Source organism: Protomyctophum parallelum (assembly GCF_964188405.1).
Source record: "Protomyctophum parallelum genome assembly, chromosome: 12".
Taxonomy (NCBI): Eukaryota; Metazoa; Chordata; class Actinopteri; order Myctophiformes; family Myctophidae; genus Protomyctophum; species Protomyctophum parallelum.
The window spans coordinates 931,689-956,332 of NC_139712.1; the positions used below are offsets into that span (position 1 = coordinate 931,689).

The 24,644-nt window shown below is 42.2% G+C and overlaps 1 protein-coding gene across 1 annotated transcript in view; it reads right to left on the reverse strand.

The window, feature by feature from the left end:
* Nucleotides 1-22,105, reverse strand: part of LOC310868288 (protein NLRC3-like) — a 33,476-nt gene extending 11,371 nt beyond the window's left edge. Inside the window, exons 1-4 of the mRNA XM_083778651.1 lie at nt 21,801-22,105; nt 18,229-20,053; nt 1,751-1,924; nt 356-514 (exon numbers count right to left, since the gene is read on the reverse strand). Coding sequence (XP_083634777.1) covers nt 356-514; nt 1,751-1,924; nt 18,229-19,970 — 2,075 coding nt within the window. The 5' untranslated portion in view covers nt 19,971-20,053; nt 21,801-22,105. The remainder of the gene's footprint in view (nt 1-355; nt 515-1,750; nt 1,925-18,228; nt 20,054-21,800) is intronic.
* Between the last annotated feature and the right edge of the window lie 2,539 nt (nt 22,106-24,644).

The window sequence follows — 24,644 nt, forward strand, 5'->3', positions numbered from 1 at the left end:
TGTCTGACTGTCTAACACAACGTCTCCACTAGCTGACACTACAGTGTTTCACTCTGTAGGAAGTAGAACAACAATGCATCAATGTCTGACTGTCTAACACAACGTCTCCACTAGCTGACACTACAGTGTTTCACTCTGTAGGAAGTAGAACAACAATGCATCAATGTCTGACTGTCTAACACAACGTCTCCACTAGCTTACACTACAGTGTTTCACTCTGTAGGAAGTAGAACAACAATGCATCAATCATCACATGTCTGAAACTAGTAAAATAGTGGTGATGCCCCATAAAACATTACCCACACATAGTAAAGGGTTCTGCTGTAAACCGGGCCCCACAACAGGGTCTACTCACTTGAGATTCTCCAGCCCAGCAGAGAGCAGCATCTTCATTCCTGACTCATTCACCATGTTGAGACTCACGTCCAATTCTCTCAGATGGAGGGAGGGATTAGAAGTTAGAGCTGAGGCCAGAACTTCACAGCATCGCTCTGACAACCAGCAGTTCTCCAGTCTAAATGAAGAATACAACCAGATGAGAGAGAGAGAGAGAGAGAGAGAGAGAGAGAGAGAGAGAGAGAGACAGGGAGAGAGAGAGAGAGAGAGAGAGAGAGAGAGAGAGAGAGAGAGAGAGAGGGAGAGAGGGAGAGAGAGAGAGAGAGGGAGAGAGGGAGAGAGAGAGAGAGAATATGATTCACATTGCATGTGAATCATATTGAATGTGGATCACATTCAATGTGATTCACATTCAATGTGAATCACAATGGCATGTTCTAAGTCAGAGGGAGGGTGAGCTAATAGTATTTAGACTAGAGTCTAAGGGAGGGTGAGCTAATAGTATTTAGAGTCTAAGGGAGGGTGAGCTAATAGTATTTAGAGTCTAAGGGAGGGTGATCCAATTCTGATAATAAAATAGTCTGGGTTTTTATATACTGTATACATGTTTTACTGCAGCTTTGTCTAATAATACCCCTCTGTTGCTTTCACTTGTAGAACACACACACACACACACACACGTCCGTCTTTCTCTCTCTACTCTGCCGATGTGAACGTAAATAAAAGCCTGTCTACTGAAGGATAGTCTGTCTCAGTCCCTCATATCTCTGGACACTTTCTTCATACTGAGCAAGCACAGAAACGCTATTGGCCCATTTTGGACTGAGGTCGATTAAAAAAAGGCTTCTAAATCCTAACATTATTCTGAATAACCCATGTTTCTATGTCAGTGGTGCTCAACCTTTTTCATGTCAAGGACCCCCAGAATTATCTCTATTGGGCCACGGACCCCCATCTGAAAATATGTAGTTCCAGGGACCCCCCAGAAGCAAATATTTTAGTTAAAAATGCTCTGAAATATATATTCAATGATTTGCGCCAAATTTTAAAGATTTTTCAAAAATAGCAGACCTACAAGCTCGTAGCGCGCCACTCGGTGGCGCGCTATGATCTTGTAGATCTGCTATTTTTCAATAGCTAAATTATAACATAATGTTTAACCCATTTAGGCCTGAGGTCGAAATAATAAAAAAGTATTCTGAAAGAATATATATTTAAAGATCTGTGTTGCATTTTCACGATTTTTCAAAAATAGCAGACCTACAAGCTCGTAGCGCTTGTAGTGTGAGTTACCATGATATTAACCTCATCCACACTCTTCAAATACTACCACCATCATAACTACATTATAATCACTTACTATAACAGAACTTTACTTAACCAAATACAAATAAAAATGTTAAATGAATCTGACCTGAGAGTCTCCAGACAACAGTTTGGGCTCTTCAGTGCAGCACAGATGAGATCCAGTCCAGAATCCTTCAAGCCGTTTCCACTCAGGTCCAGTTCTCTCAAATGGGACGGATTGGAGCTGAGAGCTGAAGCCACAACTTCAACGTCTTCCTCTCTGAGGTCACAGCCAACAAGTCTGTAATTACAGATTAAATGTAAAATCAGAGATGATCAAAACAGAACAGACCATGTTCACTGTCAAGGAGGTTCACTGTGGAGCTGTCTGAAATGTGTGTGTTTGGATACTTTTCTAACTAAGCAAATAGCGGCAGTGAGTAACACATATTTAATTTAAATGTGCTCATAACTTTCCACTGTTGTCATTTGATTGTAATACAAACATTAAACAATTAAAACGATCCCAACTCGCTGCTGTTGTTCCACTATATGGCAGTGAAGTGAATAAATGTTCTGTCAACAGATGAACAGTCTGTACGACCGCATGCCATGGCAAAATTACGGAGCCCCTAAGGGGACGTACCTAGGTAGATTATTTAAGAGATGGTGGTTTATGTTTTCTGGTATGGAAAAACATTTAAGATGTTGGCAGAAAAAAACAAGGCTATAACATTTTTCTTTTAGGAGATGGAAATGTTTTGAAAGGGGAATTTTTTTTGGAGGGGGTGACAAAAATAAATCAAGGCTGTGACTTTTTTTTTTTAGGAGATGAAAATGTTTTGAAAGTGGAAAGATATTTTTATTGGAGGGGATGACAATTTTTTTTTAGGAGATGAAAATGTTTTTAAAGGGGAAAGATATATTTTTTTGAGGGGATGACAATTTTCTTTTTGGGGGTCTCAAGGTTCGGGGACCCCCAGGGACCCCCAAATGGTAACTCTGTCATTCCTCTACCGTTTTGGACGGGGGTGGGCTCATTTGAATCGTGTCGCCCCCCAGGGGGCGTCTTTGGGGGTCTCAAGGTTCGGGGACCCCCAGGGACCCCCAAATGGTAACTCTGTCATTTCTCTACCGTTTTGGACGGGGGTGGGCTCATTTGAATCGTGTATCTCCCCTGGGGGATACAAGGTTCGGGGGCGTCTTTGGGGGTCCCTGGGGGTCCCCGAACCCTGAGACCACCGATTCAAATGAGCCCACCCCCGTCCAAAACGGTAGAGAAATGACAGAGTTACCATTTGGGGGTCCCTGGGGGTCCCTGGGGGTCCCCGGACCTTGAGACCCCCAAAGACGCCCCCTGGGGGGCGACACGATTCAAATGAGCCCACCCCCGTCCAAAACGGTAGAGAAATGACAGAGTTACCATTTGGGGGTCCCTGGGGGTCCCCGAACCTTGAGACCCCCAGAGACGCCCCCAGGGGGGCGACACGATTCAAATGAGCCCACCCCCGTCCAAAACGGTAGAGGAATGACAGAGTTACCATTTGGGGGTCGCTGGGGGTCAAGTAGCCATGTGCTTCTGTTGACAAGTAGCCATGTGCTTCTGTTTACTTCAAAGTCGTGCGCACGAGTTTCAAAGTCGTGCGCACGACTTTGAAAAAGAGGTGTTTTTTTTTCAGGAGATGAAAATGTTTTTTTTTTTTTCATTTTTTTTTTTTTTCAAAGTTTCTTTTTTTCATTTTTTTTTTTTTTTTCAAAGTTTGAAAAAGAAAACTTGGAAGTGAAAAAAAAAAAAACTATAAAAAAACACATTTAAAAGAGCCTGCATTTCCCCCCGTTTAGTGTTTCTAGCACAACAAAAAAAGATATGGCTGTTTTAAGTTTTATTTTCCTAACAACTTTTTTTCTACAGGGAGCACATACCAATGACATATCTCATTTTAAAGGGTGAGTTGTCTTGTTCAATAATAAAAAAATAAAAAGTTTCCCACATGTACCACTGTAGATATTTTGCCATCTATAAATAGCATGGTCAGTCATGACCAAACTGGCCATTCCAGCTAAAACTGCCTACTGCCCCCTACTGGAACAAGATAGAAACTCAAAGTTATCTTTTCATGAAACTAGACATTCTAACGAACATTTTGATATATACCATGTTTACATAGTCTTACCAGTACCCTAGTCTATTCATTCATGTATCTCAAAAACCTGTTATGAAGAAACACAGTTTTGATAAAAAACACATCCAATGACATTGTTTTGATGACTTGGTGCCTATGATGTGTATAAAAATATAGACTTGAATGTATACTGTATTATATAAAAAATATTAACTTCATCCACATTCTTCAAATACTACCACCATCATAACTACATTATAATCACTTACTATAACAGAACTTTACTTAACCAAATACAAATAAAAATGTTAAATGAATCTGACCTGAGAGTCTCCAGACAACAGTTTGGGCTCTTCAGTGCAGCACAGATGAGATCCAGTCCAGAATCCTTCAAGCCGTTTCCACTCAGGTCCAGTTCTCTCAAATGGGACGGATTTGAGCTGAGAGCTGAAGCCACAACTTTAGAGCGTCTCATTGACAAGGAGCAGTTCTCCAGTCTAAATGAATACAACCAGATGGAGAGAGACAGAGAGAGAGAGAGAGAGAGAGAGAGAGAGAGAGAGAGATAGAGAGAGAGAGAGAGACAGAGAGACAGAGAGAGAGAGAGAGAGAGAGAGAGAGAGAGAGAGAGAGAAGGGGGGGAGGGGGTGATTAAAACCAATAAAATACATATTACTGGATAGATAATAATACCCCTCTGTTGCTTTCACTTGTAGAACGAACACACACACACACACACACACACACACACACACACACACACACACACACACACACACACACACACACACACACACACACACACACACACACAAGTCCGTCCGTCTTTCTCGCTCTACTCTGCCGATGCGAAACGCTGGCCCATTTTGGACTGAGGTCGATTAAAAAAGGCTTCTAAATCCTAACATTATTCTGAAAAACCCATGTTTCCATGTCAGTGGTGCTCAACCTTTTTCATGTCAAGGACCCCCAGAATTATCTCTATTGGGCCACGGACCCCCATCTGAAAATATGTAGTTCCAGGGACCCCCCAGAAGCAAATATTTTAGTTAAAAATGTTTGCTCTGAAATATATATTCAATGATTTGCGCCACATTTTAACGATTTTTCAAAAATAGCAGACCTACAAGCTCGTAGCGCGCCACTCGGTGGCGCGCTATGAGCTTGTAGATCTGCTATTTTTCAATAGCTAAATTATAACATAATGTTTAACCCATTTAGGCCTGACGTCGAAATAATAAAAAAGTATTCTGAAAAAATATATATTTAAAGATCTGTGTTGCATTTTCACGATTTTTCAAAAATAGCAGACCTACAAGCTCGTAGCGCTTGTAGTGTGAGTTACCATGATATTAAACTCATCCACACTCTTCAAATACTACCACCATCTCTACATTATAATCACTTACTATAACAGAACTTTACTTAACCAAATAAAAATAAAAATGTTAAATGAATCTGACCTGAGAGTCTCCAGACAACAGTTTGGGCTCTTCAGTGCAGCACAGATGAGATCCAGTCCAGAATCCTTCAAGACGTTTCCACTCAGGTCCAGTTCTCTCAAATGGGACGGATTGGAGCTGAGAGCTGAAGCCACAACTTCAACGTCTTCCTCTCTGAGGTCACAGTCAACAAGTCTGTAATTACAGATTAAATGTAAAATCAGAGATGATCAAAACAGAACAGACCATGTTCACTGTCAAGGAGGTTCACTGTGGAGCTGTCTGAAATGTGTGTGTTGGAATACTTTTCTAACTAAGCAAATAGCGGCAGTGAGTAACACATATTTAATTTAAATGTGCTCATAACTTTCCACTGTTGTCATTTGATTGTAATACAAACATTAAACAATTAAAACGATCCCAACTCGCTGCTGTTGTTCCACTCTATGGCAGTGAAGTGAAGAAATGTTCTGTCAACAGATGAACAGTCTGTACGACCGCATGCCATGGCAAAATCACCCTGATATCACTAAATCATACTATCATCATATCATACTATAATTCAGTCAATGTCTCAGTGTGTGTCTCTGTGTCACTGTGACTGCCGTATCTCCTCACCGCCTGCACCAATCGCTCCCACTTTTCACACAGGCATTGACCATAATATGTTTTTTCCAATTTAACAAATTATGAATTAATAATTAATTTATTAGTGCACTCTGTCGAGTGCATACTTGCTTGTTGCACACTAGTAGAGGAGATCTTGAATGAACAAGAAGGTGGCCGCACACACCAATAGCTAGAGTAGTACCAATATTTATTAGGACAGCAGGTAAGACAGGAATATCCAACGTTTCGGCGGTTAAGCCTTCATCAGGGAATGTTGCACACTAGTAGGCCATAAATGGCCAACTAGTGCGCAAGCAGAGCTCGCAAGTACTTTCGACCGCTGTAAACTGTCAAATCTCAGTATATCTGTGAAGGAAGGTTTGAAATGTATAATTATTAGGTGTAACTATTTGCTACCTACTTACTTTATGCATATAAACACCTAGTATTATTAAAACTCTTTGAGGGTTTCAAGTCAAATCCCATTTGTTGTTAGACTTCTCTATGGGAGAAATGCGTTTTTTAATGATTTATTGCTTCCAGGAAAAAAAATGAACTGAGTTGATACAATGTTTAGTTTTTGTGTTGGAAGCCATTTAAAAGAGCCTGCATTTCCCCACGTTTAGTGTTTCTAGCACAACAAAAAAAGATATGGCTGTTTTAAGTTTTATTTTCCTAACAACCTTTTTTCTACAGGGAGCACATACCTATGACATATCTCATTTTAAAGGGTGAGTTGTCTTGTTCAATTATAAAAAAATAAAAAGTTTCCCACATGTACCACTGTAGATATTTTGCCATCTATAAATAGCATGGTCAGTCATGACCAAACTGGCCATTCCAGCTAAAACTGCCTACAGCCCCCTACTGGAACAAGATAGAAACTCAAAGTTCTCTTTTCATGAAACTAGACATTCTAACGAACATTTTGATATATACCATGTTTACATAGTGTAACGCGGGAACCATTGCCAACTTATGCCCTGCTACTATATTGCCCACAACCTATTGGGTGTGTCCTTACTGAGTGTAATGTGTTCTGATTGGATCTCAGCTAAGAGAGTTATGTGTTGTGTTCAGTTCAGCCCGCGAGTATTGAGTTGTCTTCCGGATCCCAGAGTGTATGGTCGTCGAGTGAATAATCCTCCGTCTGTGCCAGGGACTAAGGACTGACAGCCACAAAGACTGTTTACAGTGTGTTTACAGTGTATATGCGTGAGCTACAGGTACAGTGTACTGCTGTAGTGTAGCCTGTTATTCCGCAGCCTGTTGAGAGTTGTTATTATTGCCGTGCCGTCCTGTGAACTGTGTTATCTGCCGTTCTACTAGTAAAGTTCCTGACTGCCTGGAAATCCTTGTTGTGGCATTATTGCACCCACTCGCCTCCAACATCACATGAAGTGTAGTCAAAGTAAGTCCACAACAAATGGTGTCATCAGCGGGATAAAGTTTGATCAAGTCATTCAAGTGCCTACAGAAAGGACTGTTGTACCCTGTATGCTAATGCTGCTAGCCTACAGCTGCCCTGCTGTCAATGCTGTGGAGAGGGACGTTGCGGTTACCGGGTCACGTGACTGCAGACCAGTCTGGTCAAAACAAGCTGATCTACAAGCCACTGGTCCCCACTTCCCCCAGCAAGAGACCAAGCACAACAGCGAACCGCCGAACGTAATCGCCGCCAATCTCCGCCTGGATAGGTGAAGTAATAATAATAAAAAAATAAAAATAAAAAAAAGTTGGAAAAAGTTGAAAAAACAATAATAAAGAGGAGATCATGTCACAACAGCAGAGAGGTGAGGAGAAAGCAGGTGCTGATCAGGAGCAGCCACCAGCTTGGTTGGGCATCTTAATGCAACAGATGCAGCAACAGATGCAGCAACAGATGCAGCAACAGATGCAGCAGCAAGATGAACGTTTGTTGCGAGTCCTAGAGAGGCTGGAGGATGCAGCCATAACCCTGCAAGGGCCTCAACCACAGGGTCTAGACCAGGCAGACATTAGTCAAGACCAGGGAGCACCAGCCTCTACTCCCTCTTGTTCTTCTGCTGATGTCTGGAACGAAATCCTTATGTCCTTAGAGAGAACGGCTTGGGAGCATGGGTGGAGCTACGCAGAGAAGCTGGACGAGCTCTATGAGCAACTGAGTGCCTCCGAGTCTGAAATGTGCTTCGTCTACTCCCTGCCAGAGCATGTAAGAGAAGACTACGTCCTTCTCACTGACCAGCTGACACTGCGTTACAGTCAGTCTGTCCCACCTTCTACTGTTCGTCATCACCAGGTAGGACAGCTGCAATTCACAACGGCCACGGCTGTGGAGCGGCCTGCTGCTGATGTAGCCCTTCCAAGCCACACCTCAAAAGTTGAACAGCAACATGGAAGTTTCGATGGACCGGGCCTGATTAACGATGCAAGCGGGTCTGTGATGCCTCCGCAAGAGGGAAACGACACCAACCCCTCACCAGTCATTGCTAAGTGTGAGACCGGATCCGACTTCATACTGGAAGCTGATGGAGCCTTACAAGAGGGAGGAGAGATGTTCATTGAGGGTGAGCCAGTGTCAAGCTACATCACTGGGAATTCAGTGGGGAGCAAGAGAGTCTCCAAAGTGCTTCTCCTGAACCCTCCAACCTTCCCACTGGAGCCAGCTGACCTGACCGACAGTGTACACTCAGGCCATGGCCTTGTGGACAAGGATAAAGAGATGCCCATTCAAGTCTTTAAACTGCCTCCCCTCAGCACCAACCCACTGAGAGACCCCTGTCTTGGGATCAGGGGAGCCATGGAGAACTCTCCCCCGCCCACCCTAGAATGGCAGCAAACGGTTGATGACATTGCTGAATCCGGTGAGGTGCAGACACCAGACAAGGAACCTCCTGACACCTCTGCTAGACAGCTACCGCCAGACAAGCTTCCAAAGAAACCTCCTCCTGATCTTCCTTCCCTACTCAGCCTGCATCCACCAGAGAGCCTACTCAGCCTGCGTCCACCAGAGAGCCTACTCAGCCTGCGTCCACCAGAGAGCCTACTCAGCCTGCGTCCACCAGAGAGCCTACTCAGCCTGCGTCCACCAGAGAGCCTACACAGCCTGCGTCCACCAGAGAGCCTACACAGCCTGCGTCCACCAGAGAGCCTACACAGCCTGCGTCCACCTGATAATCTACTCAGCCTGCGTCAAAAGAAACCTCCTGACCCCCATACTGTGCTCATCCTGCGCCCACCAGAAAACCTGCCACGCCTGCATCTACCAGAGACTGTGTCCAGCTTACACCCACCACATACTTCATCGAGCCTGCAGTCAGCTGGGCCGGACAGAGGTCGGTCAGGTGACCAAAAAGGGTAGGCCAGTCAACAGGCTTGCCCACAAGGATAGCTCGGATTGAACTGAGACATTGATCTGAGACACAGACGTCTAACTAAATGTTTCATGCACAATTATTGAGTTTTGGTTTTGAATAGGGACATTTTGAGTTTCAGTAAATGACAATAAGTTAATTTAGATTGCCTAATGAAGGAATTGGACAGTTTGTTTAAGTGAAAGTTCAACATTATTGCATGCCTGCTGTTTATTGTGTTGTGTGAAATGCTTTGTGTTGATTAATTTGAGATGAAGGTGCTGAAGGGACTCAGCACTCTAGAGGGGGGGTGGTGTAACGCGGGAACCATTGCCAACTTATGCCCTGCTACTATATTGCCCACAACCTATTGGGTGTGTCCTTACTGAGTGTAATGTGTTCTGATTGGATCTCAGCTAAGAGAGTTATGTGTTGTGTTCAGTTCAGCCCGCGAGTATTGAGTTGTCTTCCGGATCCCAGAGTGTATGGTCGTCGAGTGAATAATCCTCCGTCTGTGCCAGGGACTAAGGACTGACAGCCACAAAGACTGTTTACAGTGTGTTTACAGTGTATATGCGTGAGCTACAGGTACAGTGTACTGCTGTAGTGTAGCCTGTTATTCCGCAGCCTGTTGAGAGTTGTTATTATTGCCGTGCCGTCCTGTGAACTGTGTTATCTGCCGTTCTACTAGTAAAGTTCCTGACTGCCTGGAAATCCTTGTTGTGGCATTATTGCACCCACTCGCCTCCAACATCACATGAAGTGTAGTCAAAGTAAGTCCACAACAATAGTCTTACCAGTACCCTAGTCTATTCATTCATGTATCTCAAAAACCTGTTATGAAGAAACACAGTTTTGATAAAAAACACATCCAATTATATTGTTTTGATTACTTGGTGCCTATGATGTGTATAAAAATATAGACTTGAATGTATACTGTATTATATAAAAAATATTAACTTCATCCACATTCTTCAAATACTACCACCATCATAACTACATTATAATCACTTACTATAACAGAACTTTACTTAACCAAATACAAATAAAAATGTTAAATGAATCTGACCTGAGAGTCTCCAGACAACAGTTTGGGCTCTTCAGTGCAGCACAGATGAGATCCAGTCCAGAATCCTTCAAGCCGTTTCCACTCAGGTCCAGTTCTCTCAAATGGGACGGATTTGAGCTGAGAGCTGAAGCCACAACTTTAGAGCGTCTCATTGACAAGGAGCAGTTCTCCAGTCTAAATGAATACAACCAGATGGAGAGAGACAGAGAGAGAGAGAGAGAGAGAGAGAGAGAGAGAGAGAGAGAGAGAGAGAGAGAGAGAGAGAGAGAGAGAGAGACACAGAGAGACAGAGAGACAGAGAGAGAGAGAGAGAGAGAGAGAGAGAGAGAGAAGGGGGGGAGGGGGTGATTAAAACCAATAAAATACATATTACTGGATAGATAATAATACCCCTCTGTTGCTTTCACTTGTAGAACGAACACACACACACACACACACACACACACACACACACACACACACACACACACACACACACACACACACACACACACACACACACACACACACACACACACACACACACACACAAGTCCGTCCGTCTTTCTCGCTCTACTCTGCCGATGCGAATGTAAATAAAAGCCTGTCTACTGAAGGATAGTCTGTCTCAGTCCCTCATATCTCTGGACACTTTCTTCATACTGAGCAAGCACAGAAACGCTATTGGCCCATTTTGGACTGAGGTCGATTAAAAAAGGCTTCTAAATCCTAACATTATTCTGAAAAACCCATGTTTCCATGTCAGTGGTGCTCAACCTTTTTCATGTCAAGGACCCCCAGAATTATCTCTATTGGGCCACGGACCCCCATCTGAAAATATGTAGTTCCAGGGACCCCCCAGAAGCAAATATTTTAGTTAAAAATGTTTGCTCTGAAATATATATTCAATGATTTGCGCCACATTTTAACGATTTTTCAAAAATAGCAGACCTACAAGCTCGTAGCGCGCCACTCGGTGGCGCGCTATGAGCTTGTAGATCTGCTATTTTTCAATAGCTAAATTATAACATAATGTTTAACCCATTTAGGCCTGACGTCGAAATAATAAAAAAGTATTCTGAAAAAATATATATTTAAAGATCTGTGTTGCATTTTCACGATTTTTCAAAAATAGCAGACCTACAAGCTCGTAGCGCTTGTACTGTGAGTTACCATGATATTAAACTCATCCACACTCTTCAAATACTACCACCATCTCTACATTATAATCACTTACTATAACAGAACTTTACTTAACCAAATAAAAATAAAAATGTTAAATGAATCTGACCTGAGAGTCTCCAGACAACAGTTTGGGCTCTTCAGTGCAGCACAGATGAGATCCAGTCCAGAATCCTTCAAGACGTTTCCACTCAGGTCCAGTTCTCTCAAATGGGACGGATTGGAGCTGAGAGCTGAAGCCACAACTTCAACGTCTTCCTCTCTGAGGTCACAGTCAACAAGTCTGTAATTACAGATTAAATGTAAAATCAGAGATGATCAAAACAGAACAGACCATGTTCACTGTCAAGGAGGTTCACTGTGGAGCTGTCTGAAATGTGTGTGTTGGAATACTTTTCTAACTAAGCAAATAGCGGCAGTGAGTAACACATATTTAATTTAAATGTGCTCATAACTTTCCACTGTTGTCATTTGATTGTAATACAAACATTAAACAATTAAAACGATCCCAACTCGCTGCTGTTGTTCCACTCTATGGCAGTGAAGTGAAGAAATGTTCTGTCAACAGATGAACAGTCTGTACGACCGCATGCCATGGCAAAATCACCCTGATATCACTAAATCATACTATCATCATATCATACTATAATTCAGTCAATGTCTCAGTGTGTGTCTCTGTGTCACTGTGACTGCCGTATCTCCTCACCGCCTGCACCAATCGCTCCCACTTTTCACACAGGCATTGACAATAATATGTTTTTTCCAATTTAACAAATTATGAATTAATAATTAATTTATTAGTGCACTCTGTCGAGTGCATACTTGCTTGTTGCACACTAGTAGGCCATAAATGGCCAACTAGTGCGCAAGCAGAGCTCGCAAGTACTTTCGACCGCTGTAAACTGTCAAATCTCAGTATATCTGTGAAGGAAGGTTTGAAATGTATAATTATTAGGTGTAACTATTTGCTACCTACCTACTTTATGCATATAAACACCTAGTATTATTAACTCTTTGAGGGTTTCAAGTCAAATCCCATTTGTTGTTAGACTTCTCTATGGGAGAAATGCGTTTTCTAATGATTTATTGAAAATTCTCTGTTGTGACTGTGCGACAATAAAAGACCTTCAGAGAAAGCTTGACTTGTTTGCTTCCAGGAAAAAAATGAACTGAGTTGATACAATGTTTAGTTTTTGTGTTGGAAGCCATTTAAAAGAGCCTGCATTTCCCCACGTTTAGTGTTTCTAGCACAACAAAAAAAGATATGGCTGTTTTAAGTTTTATTTTCCTAACAACCTTTTTTCTACAGGGAGCACATACCTATGACATATCTCATTTTAAAGGGTGAGTTGTCTTGTTCAATAATAAAAATAAAAAAAAGTTTCCCACATGTACCACTGTAGATATTTTGCCATCTATAAATAGCATGGTCAGTCATGACCAAACTGGCCATTCCAGCTAAAACTGCCTACAGCCCCCTACTGGAACAAGATAGAAACTCAAAGTTCTCTTTTCATGAAACTAGACATTCTAACGAACATTTTGATATATACCATGTTTACATAGTCTTACCAGTACCCTAGTCTATTCATTCATGTATCTCAAAAACCTGTTATGAAGAAACACAGTTTTGATAAAAAACACATCCAATTACATTGTTTTGATGACTTGGTGCCTATGATGTGTATAAAAATATAGACTTGAATGTATACTGTATTATATAAAAAATATTAACCCATTCTGACCTGAGATCAGATTCATACGAGGTTTCCGCCGGACACACACTGGTCCTGATGAACCCATTCTGACCTGAGATCAGATTCTAAAAATGTCAGTCGTTCTTCGATTTTTCCAAAAATAGCAGACCTACAAGCTCGTATCGCGCCACTCGGTGGCGCGATATGAGCTTGTAGATCTGCTATTTTTAAATAGCTAAAGCATGACATGACGCTGACACCAAAATGGGTGCCCGGTCAGAATGGGTTAACTTCATCCACATTCTTCAAATACTACCACCATCATAACTACATTATAATCACTTACTATAACAGAACTTTACTTAACCAAATACAAATAAAAATGTTAAATGAATCTGACCTGAGAGTCTCCAGACAACAGTTTGGGCTCTTCAGTGCAGCACAGATGAGATCCAGTCCAGAATCCTTCAAGCCGTTTCCACTCAGGTCCAGTTCTCTCAAATGGGACGGATTTGAGCTGAGAGCTGAAGCCACAACTTTAGAGCGTCTCATTGACAAGGAGCAGTTCTCCAGTCTAAATGAATACAACCAGATGGAGAGAGACAGAGAGGGAGAGAGAGAGAGAGAGAGAGAGAGAGAGAGAGAGAGAGAGAGAGAGAGAGAGAGACACAGAGAGACAGAGAGACAGAGAGAGAGAGAGAGAGAGAGAGAGAAGGGGGGGAGGGGGTGATTAAAACCAATAAAATACATATTACTGGATAGATAATAATACCCCTCTGTTGCTTTCACTTGTAGAACGAACACACACACACACACACACACACACACACACACACACACACACAAGTCCGTCCGTCTTTCTCGCTCTACTCTGCCGATGCGAATGTAAATAAAAGCCTGTCTACTGAAGGATAGTCTGTCTCAGTCCCTCATATCTCTGGACACTTTCTTCATACTGAGCAAGCACAGAAACGCTATTGGCCCATTTTGGACTGAGGTCGATTAAAAAAGGCTTCTAAATCCTAACATTATTCTGAAAAACCCATGTGTCCATGTCAGTGGTGCTCAACCTTTTTCATGTCAAGGACCCCCAGAATTATCTCTATTGGGCCACGGACCCCCATCTGAAAATATGTAGTTCCAGGGACCCCCCAGAAGCAAATATTTTAGTTAAAAATGTTTGCTCTGAAATATATATATTCAATGATTTGCGCCACATTTTAACGATTTTTCAAAAATAGCAGACCTACAAGCTCGTAGCGCGCCACTCGGTGGCGCGCTATGAGCTTGTAGATCTGCTATTTTTCAATAGCTAAATTATAACATAATGTTTAACCCATTTAGGCCTGACGTCGAAATAATAAAAAAGTATTCTGAAAAAATATATATTTAAAGATCTGTGTTGCATTTTCACGATTTTTCAAAAATAGCAGACCTACAAGCTCGTAGCGCTTGTAGTGTGAGTTACCATGATATTAAACTCATCCACACTCTTCAAATACTACCACCATCTCTACATTATAATCACTTACTATAACAGAACTTTACTTAACCAAATAAAAATAAAAATGTTAAATGAATCTGACCTGAGAGTCTCCAGACAACAGTTTGGGCTCTTCAGTGCAGCACAGATGAGATCCAGTCCAGAATCCTTCAAGACGTTTCCACTCAGGTCCAGTTCTCTCAAATGGGACGGATTGGAGCTGAGAGCTGAAGCCACAACTTCAACGTCTTCCTCTCTGAGGTCACAGTCAACAAGTCTGTAATTACAGATTAAATGTAAAATCAGAGATGATCAAAACAGAACAGACCATGTTCACTGTCAAGGAGGTTCACTGTGGAGCTGTCTGAAATGTGTGTGTTGGAATACTTTTCTAACTAAGCAAATAGCGGCAGTGAGTAACACATATTTAATTTAAATGTGCTCATAACTTTCCACTGTTGTCATTTGATTGTAATACAAACATTAAACAATTAAAACGATCCCAACTCGCTGCTGTTGTTCCACTCTATGGCAGTGAAGTGAAGAAATGTTCTGTCAACAGATGAACAGTCTGTACGACCGCATGCCATGGCAAAATCACCCTGATATCACTAAATCATACTATCATCATATCATACTATAATTCAGTCAATGTCTGAGTGTGTGTCTCTGTGTCACTGTGACTGCCGTATCTCCTCACCGCCTGCACCAATCGCTCCCACTTTTCACACAGGCATTGACAATAATATGTTTTTTCCAATTTAACAAATTATGAATTAATAATTAATTTATTAGTGCACTCTGTCGAGTGCATACTTGCTTGTTGCACACTAGTAGGCCATAAATGGCCAACTAGTGCGCAAGCAGAGCTCGCAAGTACTTTCGACCGCTGTAAACTGTCAAATCTCAGTATATCTGTGAAGGAAGGTTTGAAATGTATAATTATTAGGTGTAACTATTTGCTACCTACCTACTTTATGCATATAAACACCTAGTATTATTAACTCTTTGAGGGTTTCAAGTCAAATCCCATTTGTTGTTAGACTTCTCTATGGGAGAAATGCGTTTTCTAATGATTTATTGAAAATTCTCTGTTGTGACTGTGCGACAATAAAAGACCTTCAGAGAAAGCTTGACTTGTTTGCTTCCAGGAAAAAAATGAACTGAGTTGATACAATGTTTAGTTTTTGTGTTGGAAGCCATTTAAAAGAGCCTGCATTTCCCCACGTTTAGTGTTTCTAGCACAACAAAAAAAGATATGGCTGTTTTAAGTTTTATTTTCCTAACAACCTTTTTTCTACAGGGAGCACATACCTATGACATATCTCATTTTAAAGGGTGAGTTGTCTTGTTCAATAATAAAAAAATTAAAAGTTTCCCACATGTACCACTGTAGATATTTTGCCATCTATAAATAGCATGGTCAGTCATGACCAAACTGGCCATTCCAGCTAAAACTGCCTACAGCCCCCTACTGGAACAAGATAGAAACTCAAAGTTCTCTTTTCATGAAACTAGACATTCTAACGAACATTTTGATATATACCATGTTTACATAGTCTTACCAGTACCCTAGTCTATTCATTCATGTATCTCAAAAACCTGTTATGAAGAAACACAGTTTTGATAAAAAACACATCCAATTACATTGTTTTGATGACTTGGTGCCTATGATGTGTATAAAAATATAGACTTGAATGTATACTGTATTATATAAAAAATATTAACTTCATCCACATTCTTCAAATACTACCACCATCATAACTACATTATAATCACTTACTATAACAGAACTTTACTTAACCAAATACAAATAAAAATGTTAAATGAATCTGACCTGAGAGTCTCCAGACAACAGTTTGGGCTCTTCAGTGCAGCACAGATGAGATCCAGTCCAGAATCCTTCAAGCCGTTTCCACTCAGGTCCAGTTCTCTCAAATGGGACAGATTTGAGCTGAGAGCTGAAGCCACAACTTTAGAGCGTCTCATTGACAAGGAGCAGTTCTCCAGTCTAAATGAATACAACCAGATGGAGAGAGACAGAGAGAGAGAGAGAGAGAGAGAGAGAGAGAGAGAGAGAGAGAGATAGAGAGAGAGAGAGAGAGACAGAGAGACAGAGAGACAGAGAGAGAGAGAGAGAGAGAGAGAGAGAGAGAGAGAGAGAAGGGGGGGAGGGGGTGATTAAAACCAATAAAATACATATTACTGGATAGATAATAATACCCCTATGTTGCTTTCACTTGTAGAACGAACACACACACACACACACACACACACACACACACACACACACACACACACACACACACACACACACACACACACACACACACAAGTCCGTCCGTCTTTCTCGCTCTACTCTGCCGATGCGAAACGCTATTGGCCCATTTTGGACTGAGGTCGATTAAAAAAGGCTTCTAAATCCTAACATTATTCTGAAAAACCCATGTTTCCATGTCAGTGGTGCTCAACCTTTTTCATGTCAAGGACCCCCAGAATTATCTCTATTGGGCCACGGACCCCCATCTGAAAATATGTAGTTCCAGGGACCCCCCAGAAGCAAATATTTTAGTTAAAAATGTTTGCTCTGAAATATATATTCAATGATTTGCGCCACATTTTAACGATTTTTCAAAAATAGCAGACCTACAAGCTCGTAGCGCGCCACTCGGTGGCGCGCTATGAGCTTGTAGATCTGCTATTTTTCAATAGCTAAATTATAACATAATGTTTAACCCATTTAGGCCTGACGTCGAAATAATAAAAAAGTATTCTGAAAAAATATATATTTAAAGATCTGTGTTGCATTTTCACGATTTTTCAAAAATAGCAGACCTACAAGCTCGTAGCGCTTGTAGTGTGAGTTACCATGATATTAAACTCATCCACACTCTTCAAATACTACCACCATCTCTACATTATAATCACTTACTATAACAGAACTTTACTTAACCAAATAAAAATAAAAATGTTAAATGAATCTGACCTGAGAGTCTCCAGACAACAGTTTGGGCTCTTCAGTGCAGCACAGATGAGATCCAGTCCAGAATCCTTCAAGACGTTTCCACTCAGGTCCAGTTCTCTCAAATGGGACAGATTGGAGCTCAGAGCTGAAGCCACAACTTCAACGTCTTCCTCTCTGAGGTCACAGCCAACAAGTCTGTAATTACAGATTAAATGTAAAATCAGAGATGATCAAAACAGAACAGACCATGTTCACTGTCAAGGAGGTTCCCTGTGGTGCTGTCTGAAATGTGTGTGTGTGTGTGTGTGTGTGTGTGTGTGTGTGTGTGTGTGTGTGTGTGTGTGTGTGTGTGTGTTTGGATACTTTTCTAACTAAGCAAATAGCGGCAGTGAGTAACACATATTTAATTTAAATGTGCTCATAACTTTCCACTGTTCTCATTTGATTGTAATACAAACATTAAATAATTAAAACGATCCCAACTCGCTGCTGTTGTTCCACTCTATGGCAGTGAAGTGAAGAAATGTTCTGTCAACAGATGAACAGTCTGTACGACTGCATGCCATGGCAAAATCACCCTGATTTGAATTGGATTGCAATACTAATATATATATATATATATATATATATATATATATATATATATATGAAGTGAGGGTCTCTCTCTCTCTCTCTCTGAATGAAGTATATAGTGATCTAACATGTTAACATCCACACTACTAACCTGGCTGTTTTGCAGTTCTTCACAGCTGGGACCAGTCTCCGTCGCCCCTCCTTTGATGTGTTGTATTTCTGCAGGTCCAACTCCTCCAGAACCTCCTCTGACATCTGCAGCATGACGGCCAGAGCTGAACACTGGGTCTGAGACAGTTTCTCTGTTCTGTTCTCTGACTTCAGGAACTGTTGGATCTCCTGATGTAATGAGTGGTCGTTCATCTCCATCAGACAGTGGAAGATGTTGATACATCTGTCAGGAGAGGCATCAGGATCAGTTAGAAACGTCTTCAGGTTCCGGATGGCTTTCTGGATCTCCTCTGGACTGTTCTCTGTCTGACCCAGCAGGTCTCCTAACAGACTCTGGTTGGACTGCAGTGAGAGGCCATGAAGGAAGCGGACTAAGAGGTCCAGGTGGCCATTTTTACTCTTCAGGGATTTTTCGATAGCAGCTTCCAGGAAGCCTGAGAGGGAGATGTCATCATCATCATCATCATCAAGGAATGTCTTCAGGACCTCCATGTTCTTCTGTGTGAAACAGTGGAACAGGTAGACTGCAGCCAGAAACTCCTGGAAGATCAGATGAACAAAGCTGTAGACCGTTTTCTGGAACAGCACACTCTCTGTTTTGAAGATCTGTGTGCACACTCCTGAGTACAGCGCGGCGTCTTTCACATCAAGACCACACTCGTCCAGGTCTTCTTGGTAGAACATGATGCTACTTGTCTTCAGGTGTTTGAACGCCAGCATGCCCAGATTCAGAAGAACATCCCTGTCAGACTTCATGAGCTGCTGTTGATTCTCTCTCTTTTTTCTTTTTTCACCCTCATGAGTCTCGTCATACTTCTGCTTCTTGGTGTTTGTCTGAACCAACAGGAAGTGGCAGCACATCTCAGTCAGGGTCTTGGGCAGCTGTCCTATCGTGGTGTGTGTCCTCAACATGTCCAGCAGAACGGTAGCAATGATCCAACAGAAGAGTGGGATGTAACACATGATGTGGAGGCTCCTCCATGTCTTCAAGTGTGAGAGGACTCTGTCGGCCAGCTTCTCTTCACTGAATCTCTTCCTGAAGTACTTCTCCTTCTGGGGGTCTGTGAACCCTCGCACTTCTGTCACCATGTCAACACATTCAGGAGGGATCCGATTGGCTGCTGCGGGTCTGGTGGTTATCCAGTGGAGGGCCTTGGGGAGCAGATTCCTCTTGATGAGGTTCGTCAACAGAGCATCCACCGATGATGTCACTGTGACATCAGAGATGATTTCATTTTTGTCGAAGTGCAACGGAGACCTGCTTTCATCGAGGCCATCAAGGATGAAGCAAACTTTCCAGGCAGCGAGCTGCTCTGCTGTGACCTTCTTTAACGTTGGGTGGAAATCATGGATCAGGTTGAGAAGACTGTACTGCTTATCTCTGACCAAGTTCAGCTCCCGGAATGAAAAGGGAACCAGGAGATCTATATCTTGATTCTCCAAACCTCTTGCCCAGTCCAGAGCAAACTTGCGCGCAGAGAATGTTTTTCCGATGCCAGCGATGCCATTGGTCAGAACTGTTTCGTTGGGTTTCTCTCTGCCAGGGAGGATGATCTTAAAGATTTTACAGCAGTTGATTGCATCGTCATGCAAGGTCTTCATGTTGGAAGTTCTCTCAAGCTGTATCACCTCATGTTGGCTATTAACCCCTTCACTCTGTCCCGCTGAGATGTAGAGCTCTGAGTAGGTGCTGGTGACGGAGTCTCCAGACTCTTCCGTCATGTGGTTTTTCACTCCATCAAGACTGTCCGAACTGACCTCCAAACTGACCTTATAATCGTTCAAATCAACCTGCAGACGGACATCTGAAATGAGAAGAACATTTAAAACATTCAGGTTAATTTATAACTTCACATGTTTACACCACACATTTTCATTTAACACCCTACAGACAATATGCAAAAACATCCAAAAGTAACAACAAATAAATAATAAATAAGTGAAGGATCACTGGATCTGTGTAGTCATGTGAAACGGAGCTTTTGAGAAACAATGACGTCACCGCTCATTAGCGCATATCATTACTTGCGCAAGCAGAGCGCGCACGTACTAGTTTCGCCCGGGACTAGCCGTGCGTATGCACCGTCCCAGCAAACGTAATGACTAATTGTGCCTGATATGGCAGTGGTGCCAGATTACATACATGTATACACAGGAGCATTACCTTTAATCCTCCCAACACTAAAACATATCGTCATTACGTCACCATCGAAAACCAATTACACTCTGGCATTGGGTCCTTTAATCCACATCTTTATTACGTCATCATTGAGAGCTAGTTATACATCTATGTATATGTATAAAACCAATGGTTTTCGATGGTGGTGACGTAATGACGAGGGGGGAGGGGGGAGAGAGGTGTGAATGCAATAGCGTGGTTGGTGAGAAGAAAGTATACAGTGGGTCGCCGTGCGCATGTATGGCACATCTCTCTCCTGTTTAGGTAATAAAGGGTGTACCCTTGACTGCATTCCATTGTGTGAATTAGCTTACATTATTTTTTTTTAATATATTTTGTCAATCATCTCAACCTGTGTCAATCATCTAATGTGATCCTGGGCTCTACACACCCTCCACCAACCTAGTCCCCATATATGGGGGACAAGGGGAGAGCAACGGACTTGAACTCATGCTTCCTTCATGCCTGAGTGTCCAAGTTGCTCCTTTACACCTGACAGGGGGAGTTTCCCTGGTTGGACGTAGCGTGTGGAAGGAACACGCTATTCCAACCAGCTCCTTTCCCCTCCATCAGGCGCCCCGGCTGGCCAGGGGGAGGCAGTTTAGAGACCAGGATTACTGCATGTTTTTGTGAGGGTACCTACCCTAGGGGACACGGGGAGAACATGTGAGGGTACCTACCCTAGGGGACACGGGGAGAACATGTGAGGGTACCTACCCTAGGGGACACGGGGAGAACATGCAAACTCCACACAGAAAGGCCCTTTGGCCAACCCCGCCTTCGGGTATGGGCACTGATGACGCAGAGGAGGAAACACGCCGCCAGCACCCACAGCGTCCCGAACGGGAATCGAACCCAGGACCTTCTAGCTGTGAGGCGACAGCACTACCAACTGTGCCACCGTGCCCCTTTTTTAGCCTACATTATAACGTGACATTTATTACACCTCGAAAATATAGCCACTCTACAAGCTCACTGTGGACTTCTATAGGTCTGACTATTATTTTATGTGCAGGACTTGCCAAGTCTCCAGAGCAATGGTAAAGTGTCTATCATTCTTTTATTATATGGAGAGAAAAGTCGAGAGTCGGGATTTGGAGATTTACCACATAGTGTGAAATGACAGACAATGAAAGAAACATGTTCCACTTCCACTCACAATTTAGGTGGCTTTTAAAATGCGGTACTTATTCCTTCCTTAAAATATGATTGGCACCTCATAAGTGTAAATATAAAATCAAATATAATATCACCTACAATTGAAACCTGCAACTGCAGTGATTTTATTCTGTGTTCAATGCGTTTCTGTGTTTGTGTGGACTCAGCCCAGGCCTTAAGTGTTCAATTTATTAGCATGAAGTTTCAATTCTTACTTGTCTTCAGTCCAGGTGTGGTTTGACTGGGTGTCTTCAGTTCAGGTGTGGTTTGACTGGGTGTCTTCAGTCCAGGTGTGGTTTGACTGGGTGTCTTCAGTCCAGGTGTGGTTTGACTGGGTGTCTTCAGTCCAGGTGTGGTTTGACTGGGTGTCTTCAGTCCAGGTGTGGTTTGACTGGGTGTCTTCAGTCCAGGTGTGGTTTGACTGGGTGTCTTCAGTCCAGGTGTGGTTTGACGGGGTGTCTTCAGTCCAGGTGTGGTTTGACTGGGTGTCTTCAGTCCAGGTGTGGTTTGACGGGGTGTCTTCAGTCCAGGTGTGGTTTGACTGGGTGTCTTCAGTCCAGGTGTGGTTTGACTGGGTGTCTTCAGTCCAGGTGTGGTTTGACTGGGCCTGACTAAGTTCTTGAGCTTAGTCCAGTTACCCTGGGTAAACATAGTACCTTTCCTTTCCTTTTCGGGTGTCTTCAGTCCAGGTGTGGTTTGACTGGGTGTCTTCAGTCCAGGTGTGGTTTGACTGGGTGTCTTCAGTCCAGGTGTGGTTTGACTGGGTGTCTTCAGTCCAGGTGTGGTTTGACTGGGTGTCTTCAGTCCAGGTGTGGTTTGACTGGGTGTCTTCAGTCCAGGTGTGGTTTGACGGGGTGTCTTCAGTCCAGGTGTGGTTTGACTGGGTGTCTTCAGTCCAGGTGTGGTTTGACTGGGTGTCTTCAGTCCAGGGTTCTGCTCAGTCTCACCACGCCTCTCGCTGTGGACATGATTACATATTTAGATCCACATTGGAGCCACCTGGTTCCTATGACAGACAGCAGTCACGAGGGCTAATTGGCCCTATATAAAAAATAGAAGTCCACATTATGGCATCAGTGCATGCAATTTGGCCAGTCATAGTTTTAAGCCAGCTCACCTTAATTCATTATAATATGGGCAACTGTAGCTGTGTAGACTGTAGGCTATTACATTGATCTCATCAGGTTTGGTGCCAAATGTCCTGCGAATCATTTTAATATGACGACATCATGAAATGAACCTTCACTTACATCTGACAAAGAGGATATAGGCTACGCGCCGTATATGGTTGAACATTTAAATAGCTATATGACTACGTGTCCATGATCAGAACAAATCTATTCTATATCTAATATATATATATATATATATATATATATATATAATCTATTCTATATGCATACGTGTCCATGATCAGAACAAATCCATTCTATATATATATATATATATATATATATATATATATATATATATATATATATAAATAATCATATATATATATATATATATATATATATATAATCTATTCTATATGCCTACGTGTCCATGATCAGAACAAATCTATTCTATATCTAATATATATATATAATCTATTCTATATGCATACGTGTCCATGATCAGAACAAATCCATTCTCCACATGGCATTCAGACAGATGACAGTGAGTGAGTGAGATGATATTAATGAATCAATGCAGCTCTGATTAAAAATCGGATATCTATTTTTTCAACAGAAATGTCTCTTTATAGGTATTTGCCAAGTAGGCCTAATGGCCTATAGGCTACAGCCTTGAGCTTGAACTTAAATCAATCAATAAATGAACGAGTTGGTTATGAGAGTAGCCTATACTTTAGAATGTCCAGTACGTTGACATTGCTGTCAAAATTAACTGATCTACAAGCTGTTAATTAACTGTTCTGTTAATTAACTGTTCTACAACAAGCTCATGCATTGCGTTCACTGGATCAGTTAATTATTCTGATCTACAAGCTCATGCATCGCGTTCACTGGATCAGTTAATTATTCTGATCTACAAGCTCATGCATCGCGTTCACTGGATCAGTTAATTAACTGATCTACAAGCTCATGCACCGCGTTCACTGGATCAGTTAATTAACTGATCTACAAGCTCATGCATCACGTTCACTGGATCAGTTAATTAACTGATCTACAAGCTCATGCATCGCGTTCACTGGATCAGTTAATTAACTGATCTACAAGCTCATGCACCGCGTTCACTGGATCAGTTAATTAACTGATCTACAAGCTCATGCATCGCGTTCACTGGATCAGTTAATTAACTGATCTACAAGCTCATGCATCACGTTCACTGGATCAGTTAATTAACTGATCTACAAGCTCATGCATCGCGTTCACTGGATCAGTTAATTAACTGATCTACAAGCTCATGCATCGCGTTCACTGGATCAGTTAATTAACTGATCTACAAGCTCATGCATCGCGTTCACTGGATCAGTTAATTAACTGATCTACAAGCTCATGCATCGCGTTCACTGGATCAGTTAATTAACTGATCTACAAGCTCATGCATCGCGTTCACTGGATCAGTGCATTTAGCTCATGCATCATGGAGGCGGTGCATTTTGCAGGCTGTAATGATGACCTATTTCAGATATTCAGAATCTCTTGGGAAAGAGGCGGAAAGGGTACACCGGGCGAACCGCACAAATTAACTCATTACACCCCCTTCGCTGAACGACAAGGAGGATTGACACAGCTTGATCGGACGGATAAATACGATATCATTACGCATCTCATTTACACCTGGGCGTACATTTTCGTTGTGAATGAGGACCATTGTGTGTATATTGTATAGTGTTATAGTGTATATTGTATAGTGTTATAGGTCCTGATTCTTCAAAAACTAAATGCGCCAGAGTGTAACGGTGGCGGAAACAGATATCGTATTTATCCGTCCGATCAAGCTAAGTTGAGATGACGTGTTATTCAGAGAGTGGTGTGTACCACAGGTTCGCAGGCGTATCGCAGGTGTATGTCATACTGAATGCAGCGGGTGCAAAGTGATCGGAAAAGCAACCG